Source organism: Triticum dicoccoides, chromosome 1A, assembly GCF_002162155.2.
Source record: "Triticum dicoccoides isolate Atlit2015 ecotype Zavitan chromosome 1A, WEW_v2.0, whole genome shotgun sequence".
NCBI lineage: Eukaryota > Viridiplantae > Streptophyta > Magnoliopsida > Poales > Poaceae > Triticum > Triticum dicoccoides.
In genome coordinates, this window is record NC_041380.1 from 525,186,858 (window position 1) to 525,198,367 (window position 11,510).

Consider the following 11,510-nt stretch of genomic DNA (forward strand, 5'->3'; position numbering starts at 1 on the left):
CTCAAGGCACAGGTGGCGCGGATTCCGGAGATTGTCCAAGAGCAAGTGGAACAACGACTCAGAGCGACGATCACCGCCCTTGTGCCTACCTTGATCTCGGGGTTGAGTGCGTGGATTGCGGGCGGCCAACAGGGGCCGCCCCCGATTCCTAGCTTCACGGCCAGCAACTCGCATAATGCGATGGCGGGGCCATTGGTGCCTCCGGCGGAGGCGGCATTGGTGTCTCCGACGCCGGCACGGGAGCTTAATGCACCCGGGTGTACGCCGGCCGGCACCTCTTCAGCAAGCGGCCGCTCCGTCAACTACACGCCCGCCGTTGGCGGTGCCTCGACATTAGCCGAGCTCGACGCCATCATCACGGTAACTAATTAAGCCTCTCTCGGCCGAGGACTTCATCTCCTTGCCTTTGACTGGGCATCCCTGACGCCCTACATGTTTTCACAGGGCGTCGCCGATGTTCCGTGCACTCTCCTCCACTTCATGAACAACGAGTTGGTCGATGTCGCCAAGGGCAAAATCGTTCAACCGGGCAACCCCTTGTTCCACGGTACCCAGATGCCACCCAACTTGTTTAGGGTTCAACTGGTTCGGGTGCTGCCAGGCTGCGACGACTTGTTACCTCCGATTCGACCCGTCGGGGCCGACGATGATGACGTGATGACCCTCAGCGCCTGCCTGAGCTGGCCCCTGCTTTGGCCGAAGAGCCAGATTCGTTTGGGGGCGGGGGACACCACCCCAAAGACAACACCGCCAGTCGTGCCGGCGCCAAGTCGGCCCCATGGCAAGACCGCCGTAACGGTGCCGGACATCCCTATGCCACTGGATCCAAACATGCATATGGCACAGGATCAGAACGACGACGACGATGACGATGATACATTTGGCAACGTCGATCAGTACTTTGCCGAGCATGGGTACGATGGCGACTTCATGGGGCCTCCTTCTCAAGAACCAAACCCAACAAAAGACGTGTGCGATCTAGCTCGTACCGCGGAGAAGCCAAGTTGCAACAGGCGCCGTCTGGCGTTCAGCTCTCAGGAGACGCCTCCAGCTGCCGACTTCACCGAGCCTCAGATAGGCGAGGTGCGAAATATTATCAGCCCCAACACACTCAAGAAGGCGGTCTGTGAGCAGAACTCGGTCCCATTATAGGAGAAGAAGAAGGCACGCAAAAGAAAGACTAAGAAGGGTGCGAGCCAGCCGGCACCGAGTACGATCCGTGCTCAGGACGGGCCACCTTCACCGCAGGATATCTCGAGAAGGGTGCATGTGGCGGGTAGGGCGATGCTACCACCAAATATGCTCAATGCTGCAACCGGTGCTATGCGGAGTCTGCACGACAGTGTTCTTTCTTTGGAGAAGCGGCGTCTCAGAGAGAAGGATGTGGCATACCCGGTTTTCGTGGCCAAGGTGCCAGAGGGCAAGGGCTTTGTGGATGGCGACATCGGGGGTACGATCGTCCTGCGGTTTGATGACATCTTTGCTATGTTTAACCTTCATCCGCTGCACTACACCTTCGTTCGGCTATTTTCGCTGAGTATGGAGATGCGGATCATTCGCGACAAGACCCCGGACATCGTGATAGTCGACCCCTTCTACATGCGTGCCAAGATCTTGGGCAGCGCTGGGGACCGGCAAGTCGCGAGTTCTTACCTCGAAGGCGTCATTCTGGCAAACCAAGATAAGGATAACTTCCTCGTGCCTTACTTTCCCAAGTAAGTCCTCCCCTCAACCGGCCCGTAACATATGAATTCTTACTTTTCGATCGTTTTTCTTTTAACATTCCGTGTTTTCTGCAGTGACACACGTTGCACGCTCATCCTCCTAAGCCCCAAATATTCCATGGCCACGTATTTCGACCCGGACCGTCAGTCGAACGTAGACTACACAAATGTCAAGAAGGTTCTTGATGATGTTCTCCCCGGCTACGCCCAATCTGGAGGCACCTTCACCAGGCCTATTCGTAAGTACGGCAAGCACGTGTTCTCCCACAATACGACGTTCTGCTGCGTCAAGAAGCCGCCTGGCGGTCAGAAGGGTGCCTACTACGCCATCCATCACATGCGGGCGATCGTACGGGACCATCATCAACTTCTGCTACCGAGTAAACTCCAAGATTGGGCCGCGAGCGTGTCGGCAATCCAGGACGCGGACCTCCGACAAAAATTCTTTCGCATCCAGTCGGAGTTTGCGGAAATCATCCATCAAGATGTCCTTCGTACCTCGGGGCAGTTCTACCTCAGAAATCAACCGTCCAACAGTGACATCGACACAATGCTACAAATGCAGGATGACAACGCCCGTTCTTTCATGACTCCCACGATAGACGGCGGCTTCATCCACGCTCCGGTCCCTTGAGTCGAGTTGTCTAGTTCTGAAACATCGATTGGCTCATGTTGTAATTAAACTTTAATGAACTTGTAGTATGTCTCTTTGGTTTTGAGAGTCGTTCAACTTAGATGTAATCGATGCTATTAATGTCTTGCTTTTCTCTTCCGATCGTTCTGTTGCATAATTATATATTGCTTATGTATTGTCTGTGAATTGGTACTAACGTTTCGTTTGGCTAGTGCATAGTGATGCCGACGTATGTCGTGTACAAGGGTAAGGTTCCCGGAGTCTACGATGACTGGGAGGAGTGTCGGAGACAGGTTCACCGATTCAGCAGTAACAGTTACAAAGGGTACACCACTAGGGCCGAGGCCGAATCTAGATACGCCCGCTATCTAGCGGGAGAGGGGAGGGAGCGTTGGAGGAACCGGATGAAGACGAGTTTCATCGTGATGATGCTCATCGTGATGACCGCAGCTCTCTTCTATGTGATGGTGGTTTAGATGATCGATATCGACTTGTAATGCGAAGACAAACTCGCTAATCGCGGTCTCGAGACTTGTAATATAATGTTCTATCTTTGTTCGGTCTTTTTAATTCGGAGACTAATATGATGAATTGTATTCGGAGACTAATATGATGAATTGTATTCAAAGACTAATCTTCTATTGTATTTGATGAATCTATTGTTGATGTGTGCTGTCTATATTTTGTCAAATTATACATTTTGTAACCTGTGCAAAAAACAGAAAATAAAAAAATAAAAAAAAACCTAATATTCATACTAATGGCGCATCACACGACAGTGCGCCATTAGTATGACAGTGCATACTAATGGCGCATCACCGTGCAGTGCGCCATTAGTATGCTGCGGTTACTAATGGCGCATCCAGAGGTGGTGCGCCATTAGTATGCCAAAGCACCTGGGTGTACATGCCAACTGGGAGGCATACTAATGGCGCACCCTCGCATATACTAGTGGCGCACCAGGTGGTGCGCCATTAGTATACCAGATACTAATGGCGCACCAGCTGGTGCGCCATTAGTAAAAATTACTAATGGCGTGCTATCAGTGGCGCACCAGTGATGCGCCATTAATGGCCGTATTAGGTGCGCCATTAGTAGTGGTATTTCTAGTAGTGGGACAAGCTTTGGTGTAAGCTTCTTGCAAACCGGAGCTTCCCTCAAGAAGGCTCCTGGTTCCGAGAGGGAACGTGTCACCTCCGTGTGCGAAACGAGATACATACACTGCCTTCTCCCGCCTTAATTTTTTTGCACATCCAGATTAGACCAAATAGAAGTATCGTGCTAAATTTTGGAATTATTCTGGGTTCGTTTGGCCTTTTTTATAGATTAACTGAGTTTCTGCGCATTTAATGTGCATAATTCAAATTTGAAATACAAGCACATGCTCCTGCACCAAAGTTGGTCAAAAAATCATATGTGTGTCATTGGGCGAATTTATAGGTCCCATGGAAGAAATGGGAATGAAATTCAAACATTTGCGCATCGTGGCTCGGCCAGAAAGATTGAGAAACTTAGTTTTTTTATTCCTGTGAATCGAAAACACGCCTGAGAATCATGAAACTTGGCATGGTGTCATGACATGGCACCAACATGTTGCGGTAAATTTTTTGGCCAAATTGGGACAAGCTTTGGTGTAAGCTTCTTGCAAACCGGAGCTTCCCTCAAGAAGGCTCATGGTTCCGAGAGGGAACATGTCACTTCCGTGTACGAAACGACATACATACACTACCTTCTCCCGCCTTAATTTTTTACACATGCAGATTAGACCAAATAGAAGTATCATGCTAAATTTTGGAATTATTCCAGGTTCATTTGGGCTTTTTTATACATTAATTGAGTTTATGCGTATTTAATGTGCATAATTCAAATTTGAAATACAAGCACACGCTCCAGTGCACCAAAGTTAGTTGAAAGATCACATGTGTGTCTTTGGGTGAATTTCTAGGTCCCATGCAAGAAATGAGAATGAAATTCAAACATCTGGGCGTCGTGGCACGACCAGAAAGATTGGGAAACTTGGTTTTTTTTAATTCCTGTAAATCCAAAACACGCTTGAAAATCATGAAACTTGGCATGGTGTCATGACATGGCACCAACATGCTGCGGTAAATTTTTTGGCGGAATTGAGACAAGCTTTAGAGTAATCTTCTTGCAAACCGGAGCTTTTCTCAAGAAGGCCCGTGGTTCCGAGAGGAAACATGTCACCTCCGTGTGCGAAACGAGATATGTACACTTCCTTCTCCCACCTTAATTTTTTTACACAGGTAGATTAGACAAAATAGAAGTATCGTGCTAAATTTTAGAATTATTCCAGGTTCGTTTGGCCTTTTTTATACATTAATTGAGTTTCTGCGCATTTAATGTGCATAATTGAAATTTCAACTACAAGCACATGCTCCAGTGCACTAAAGTTGGTTAAAAACTCACATGTGTGTCCTTGGGTGAATTTATAGGTCTCATGCAAGAAATGAGAATGAAATTCAAATATCTGGGCGTCGTGGCTCGGCCGGAAAGATTGAGAAACTTGGTTTATTTATTCCTGTAAATCGAAAACACGCCTGAAAATCATGAAACTTGGCATGGTGTCATGACAAGGCACCAACACGTTGCGGTAAATTTTCTGTCCGATTTGCGAAGACGCACACATTAACAATCAACAAAGCCATTTTGGAACAAGTGTTGTCACGTTACAAATCGGAAACACAAGTATTATTGAAACCGTGGGCGTTCTACTTACCAATTACGTGCCGCCACGCGTCCCTTTTTTTATTGGCTAGGAGGTGCCGTGCGAGGTAGCTATTTGAGTATGGGAAGCGTGCGATCAAACCTCTGCGCGTGCTCATTGTGAGGAGAGCCTTTGACCGCTACCCGCCGCGCACCTCCCTCCCAACGTCTCCAATAATGGCGCCCGAGCCCCTGTTCTATGGCGTGGCTATATGTCTCACTAGAATGAGATTTAAAAGAGAAAAATGAAAATCTGAAAAGAAAGTATTGCATGGATCTTGATGTAAGATCTGGCGGATCTATATAACATCAACTGCGACTTATAGCAAGCATGATGAATATAAGGACGATGACAGTGGATAATAATTGTCTTACATATTTAGGAACAAAATTAAAAAAGCCAAATGCAGCAACGCCCGAAATATACAAGGGCAAAAGAAGAAGGAAGACAACGATCTGGCTCGCGGATCTCTATGTTGTTGCAGGCCATGGGAACTAGGCTCCGCGATGAGCGGCGATGACTCTTTCTTGTCCTCAATATGCTGCTTGAGAGCATCCACGGATTCCTCCACCAGCTTTCTGCGCTTGATGCGCAGCATGGCATTCTCGTCCATAAGTTTCTCGACGATGACACCGGTCCTCTTCAACAAGGCAGTGGTCTCCTCCTGCTGCTCCACACTTCCGACGATCTTCGCTCTCAGCAGGTTGCGCTCGGCCCGGAGCTTCGCATTGCTCTCATTTAGTTGCCGGATGAAGCTGGCAAAAGAGGCTTTCATGTCGTCCTGCAACCTCGCCCAGCCGGAGATCTGATCCATCTTCCTATGGACGATCGCATGCATGCGCCTGTAAGAGTCCTCGCCTGCCCGCGAGACATTTTCCCAGGCTGCTGCAGCGCGGAAGGACATCTCTGCTGCATTCGCGGCGCGGCGGGACATCTCTTCTGCTTCCGCAGCGCGGCCGGACCAGTCTGCCGCATCGACGACGCGGCGGGACCTGCGTGTTACTTCAACGGCGTGGCGGGACCTCTGTGCTGCTAAGGCTGCACGGTGGGACATGTCAGCTGCGTTCGCGGCGAGGCAGGACATCTCTCATGCTTCCGCTTCCATGCTCGCATCTCCCGGGTGACAATCTCTCAACCCACTGGCCATGGCAGACACAAAGGGAACGATGATGAATGACTTTGTTTTTGTGGATGAGGAGTTGAGGAGGAATGTGCAGTCATCTTGGAGTAGTAGTATCTATAACCGAGTAGTAATACCCTCTTAAGTGGGAAACTGTTTAGGTTTTGATCGGTGTGAACAGGTTTGTAATTTGGAATGTGACTGGAGGCATGCTCAAAATTTACTGACGGTTAAAAGTGCGGCACTATTTCCGGAAGGCGTAACATGGGCATGTACGCCTTCTCGGCCGCGTACGTGACATTTGCACCATAGGGTGCACCGCAATAGGCAATGTCAGCACACGTCTTGTTCCAACAACCATGCGCGCTCGTTATTATCATCACGCACGGTTCTTTTAATTAGAATGTGTGTGTCCGTCTAGCGCACACACGTTGATCTATCTAACTGTTTCAATTTATTGTGACTAATCGCAAACAGTTCATCCATGTGAAATGTATGCCGTCAATCACACACACTTTGATCTGGCTGACCCGTTTTTGTTCTGTTGCCTAATCGCAAATAGTTAATCCTTCTGAAGTTTATGCCCTCAATCACACACACCTTGATCTGCCAGACCGTTTCTTTTGTGTTGCCTAATCACAAACAGTTCATCCGAACCGTATGCTATATATCGCACACGCCTTCATCAGGCAGCCCGTTTCTTTTGTTCTGCCTCATCGCAAATAGTTCATTGAACTGAACCGTATGCCCTGCATCGCACAGGCAACTAAAATCGGAAACGTGTTTGATGACTCTGCGATCGCAAACGTTTTGCACCTTTTTAACGGTTCTTTTACATCACCGTTTGCGATTGTTGCATCGCACACAGTTTCATCGAAGGGTCTCTGATCGTAGTGTCGCGTTAGCAGCATCCTGCAGTAGTGGTCGTTTACCTTCGACTAGGAGCCCGCCGCCGTGGGGACAATGCCACCGAAGGGGTTGCGGTTCCAGGCGGTGGTAACCACCTTTGGGGAGGCCGCGGGCACGCGCCTGGAGCCACCAACCCTAGTGGATCCAAGCGCCATTTCCGTGGAGGCAATGGATTCCTGCTGGATGGAGTCTGACCGCGATAGGGCGGACTCCTCCCGGGACTGATAGAAAGCCATGTGGATGGTCATCTCCTCCTCGTCCCTGCATGGGGTGAGGTCACAATCAATGGATCAGGAGATCTTGGAGTTGTATCCATTGTCTGTTATGCCGGAGAAGGCCAGAGATTGTCGGAACGAAGCTTGGGGGTGTAGTAGAGTGGAGTGGCTAGGGTTTCGTCCGGGATACGGATAGAGATGAATATACGTGGGGTTGTGGTGGGCTAGTATGAGCTGGATCCGAAGACGCACCTGGGCACGTCCTACCTCTCCATATCCGCCTTAGATATGGACTAGATATGAGGGGTGCTGGTCAGCCCAGACATATAGGGCTTGTATGAGGGGTGCAGTTGGGTCGAGATTTTGTGACCGGTCACTTACCAAGCAATCGGACTTATATGGAGTGTTCGAGAAGTCCGGCTGTAGATGCTTTAACATGTGCTAATTGTCACTCCAATAGTCTATATAAACCATGCATGTTCTTTGCTCTGGTAATTCACACTTTAGCTGCGTTACATAGTTGTAGAGCAACAAGCTACTTGTGGCCGAACCGCCGGAGGTATTCTTCCAAGTTCCAAGATCCGTCTCTGATCTCTCTCCAATTGTTTGAAGGTAATACTGTCTCCCAGTTCATCTCGTGCATGATCTTCGAGCTTTTCCTACATGTCCCGTGTCGTATGAGCATTTGTACTGAAAGAGGGAGGGGACCTATTTTGTGCTGAATCGGACATTTCAGATTCTTCTGTGCAACACTGCAACTATGGGAAGCAAAGGGACATTTCAGATGCCGGTGCAGGAGCTTGCTGGCGCCCTCGGCACGCCCGACGTGCCAGCTCAGTACATCGCGCGCGCGCACGAGGAGCAACAGCTCGCGGCGGTGGTCGTAGCACCAGTCCCTGTCATCGACCTCGTCTGCCTTTCGAAGCACGGCGACGGCACCTCCGACGAGGCGGCCAAGCTGCGGTCAGCCATCAAGTCATTTGGCCTCTTTATGGTAAGTAACAACTCCACCAGTACTACTTTGAAGCAACACCAAGCATGCATATCCATGTCGTATCTTCTTGCAGGTCAGTAGCCACGGTATAGACGCGGTAATGGACAACATGATGGCCGCGTCAAGGGAGTTTTTCCGGCAGCCGCTCGAAGAGAAGCAGAGATACGCCAACCTGAACGGCGGCGAGCGGTTCCAGTTCGAGGGGTATGGAAACGACTGGGTGAGCTCGCCGGACCAAATCCGTGACTGGACTGACCGCCTCTACCTCAATGTGGAGCCAGAGGATGAGCGGAGCATCGCCCTCTGGCCAGCACATCCCGAAACCTTTAGGTGGCCGACCTCACAAATTTCATGGCTCGAGGGAGGATTCGTTGACTGATCATGTCATCATGAGAAATTGAGAACATACATTTTGTTGCAGGAATGCTCTGCACGAGTATACGAAGAAATGCGGGGAAGTGAAGGACGATGTGCTCAGGGCAATGGCGAAGCTGCTGGAACTTGACGATGATGATTACTTTGGGGAACACTTTGGGGAGAAGCCTCTCACTGACGTGAGATGCAGCTACTACCCGGTGTGCCCGAGGCCAGAGCTCGTGTTTGGCCTCAAGCCCCACTCCGATGCAACTGTTGTTACAGTCCTTATGGTCGATGACAGAGTGGGTGGCCTACAAGTTCTCAAAGATGGGGTCTGGTGGGATGTACCGATCGTACCTCACACGCTACTCATGATTATAGGAGATCAAACTGAGGTACGCTTGCAAAATAAATCTATATTCGGAAAAAGTATTGTTTGGTGAAAAAGTTATATGGACGGAATCTCGAAACTTCAAATGTTCAACATTGTGAGTTTTCCCCAAAATGTATAACCTCTTGGACTGATGAAGGGTCAATCTTTTGTGACGCAGATAATGAGCAATGGGATCTTTAAGAGCCCTATGCACAGGGTCGTGACAAACACAAAGAAAGAGAGGCTATCGGTGGCACTAGACTACTATGTTGATCCTGAGATAGAAATCGAGCCATCGGCTCAGTTGGTCAATGAGAAGAGGCCGGCGTTGTACTCAAAAGTGAAGGTTAAGGACTACTTTGCCAGAAGTTACAACGCTTTTACTGAAGGGAAAATGGTTATCGATACAGTGAAGATCTAACTAAGTATGCTATCATTGCTTTCATTCAATAAAATGTTGTCATTCTGCAACAAATGTTTGTATCATGTATGTATTCATGTATCGTTACACCCCTGAGTGTATTCACTTCCTTTGTTCAATAACACATGTTCTCTTGGTTAGCCTGGTCTACATATGCAGATTTACACTTGTGAAAAGTAAATCCAGAAACAAAATACTAGGGGGAAAAATCTGAATTTGTCTTGTAACATACATGGTATACTCCTGTATGAAGTTTGGCAAAGAGGTAACATGATCATATGTGTGTTTTTACCTTGAAGTACATCTTGTGGCGGCCGCCATACCTTCTGTGGTGGGAAAGAATGACATGTATCAATGTATGGCAAGTCATCTCCCACAACAGACATAGCCTAAATATTGGTCCCTCTAGAATCTGTCATGATGAGTACCAAACATAGCAAAACCTCAATTGCAATGTTTCTACAGTACTACTAGGAGGTGGTGGGGAAAATTCTCACAACTCTGTAATAAGTACCAAGCTCTTGCCCGTTTTTACTGTGTTGCAGTTGTTATCAGCCTTCTGTGCTGTCAAAAGTTATAAAAAATTAGATATAGCACTTACCAAGTGACCAAACAAGATACAATATGAAAAGTGGAGCTTGGTTACAATTACAACAACTCACAGTATCAACGGCACAATGTAGCAAAAAGTAATGCAATCTGAATAATTGCTCAAACTCGTAACTAGGCGGGCAATCGACTAGTAAGAGACAATATAATTTAAACCCAGATACTAAATCAAGTGAGTAAAATTTCTGGAGTATAATGAAGCTCAAACCGGATGATGTGATGTGGTAGTCAAGCTCGCAACTGCAAAAAGGATGCCTAAAACAGAATTTATTTATTTTTACCCCAAAACATATGCTAGCCGGCCTGATTTTATTTTCACGTTTTCTTTTCCTTCTCTCTTTTTGTCTGTTTTGTCAAGCCGGTTACTAGCAATGGAGACGTAGCACACAATTTAGGTCAACAAGGACTCGAAAGATTCTCATCGTTGGAACTTGCGTGCAAAACTCACGGTGATGGATGCATGCAAGAGAAACTTTGTGAGGAAAACAGCGGCGCCAAGGGCCAGACAATGTTTGCCCTGGTGTCGGGGGCAGAAGGATGGGCGGCGCTGCGACTGCGAGGATGGTGCCTGCCTAGGCGAGGCGCAAGCGACGGGCATCACGGGTGCCTCTGTCTCCGGTATTTCGTGGCACAAGACGAGCGAATCTGGCGTAGCTGTGCGTGCTGCAAACAAAACAGCCAAGAACCTCGGACAGAGAGAGAGATGGGCGTTAACACCTTGCGTGCATGGCGTCCAAAAATCATGGCAGCGAGGAGGAACAAGCGAGTAGATAAACACGTCCAGAAAAACAGATTTTTCTTGTGAGTACAGGAGATTCAAACTCTTTTTTTTTGTTCTTCTTGATTGAGGATTTTTTTCGTGAATACGCAAAAGGCTTGCGTATCATTATATTGATAGGAGGAAATAGAATGATGGTTACAGGGGTGATCTCATGAGCACATGCGCAAAGGAGATGGTGTGAATGAGAAAAACAAAGGCACGGCAGAGGGGGTGCCGCACGACCCGAACATAGCATCCTACGTCTCGTCGATAATCTGGCCAAGCCCCTTGGCCCCGGCGCGCACCCAAGCGCGGGCGTCTTCCTTGATGCTGTCGGAGAGTCTGGAGATAGAGGGGTTGGCGGCGTTGAACACACAATCATTGCGGTGCTTTCAGAGTCTCCAGGTGGTAAGGATGATGACACTGATAGAAAAAGGGCCTGTTGTCCCGGTTCGTAAGGGCCTTTTGTCCCGGTTCCTGAACCGGGACTAAAGGGTCGGTACTAATGCCCTGTCCCTTTAGTCCCGGTTCAATCCAGAACCGGGACTGATGGGCCTCCACGTGGCCTCTGCGCGGAGCCCAGGCATGAGACCCTTTGGTCCCGGTTGGCACCAACCGGGACCAATAGGCATCCACGCGTCAGCATTTTTGTGACTGGGGTTTTTGTTT

At 48.7% G+C, this 11,510-nt stretch overlaps 1 protein-coding gene across 1 annotated transcript; it reads left to right on the top strand.

Moving 5' to 3' along the window:
- The first annotated feature begins 7,842 nt into the window (after positions 1 to 7,842).
- Positions 7,843 to 9,560, top strand: LOC119317462 (flavonol synthase/flavanone 3-hydroxylase-like). Its single transcript, XM_037591956.1, has 5 exons — positions 7,843 to 7,939; positions 8,064 to 8,321; positions 8,395 to 8,651; positions 8,743 to 9,073; positions 9,230 to 9,560. Exons 2-5 carry the CDS (start codon positions 8,088 to 8,090, stop codon positions 9,470 to 9,472), a joined length of 1,065 nt encoding a protein of 354 aa, XP_037447853.1. The 5' UTR covers positions 7,843 to 7,939; positions 8,064 to 8,087; the 3' UTR covers positions 9,473 to 9,560.
- The last annotated feature ends 1,950 nt before the right edge of the window (positions 9,561 to 11,510 follow it).

Excerpts from the sequence above, each read along its gene's own strand:
- LOC119317462 (XM_037591956.1), top strand. The coding sequence starts at position 8,088 with ATGGGAAGCAAAGGGACATTTCAGATGCCGGTGCAGGAGCTTGCTGGC. Across the intron at positions 8,322-8,394 it reads AGTCATTTGGCCTCTTTATG|GTCAGTAGCCACGGTATAGA; the intron begins GTAAGTAACAAC and ends ATCTTCTTGCAG. Across the intron at positions 9,074-9,229 it reads TTATAGGAGATCAAACTGAG|ATAATGAGCAATGGGATCTT; the intron begins GTACGCTTGCAA and ends TTTGTGACGCAG.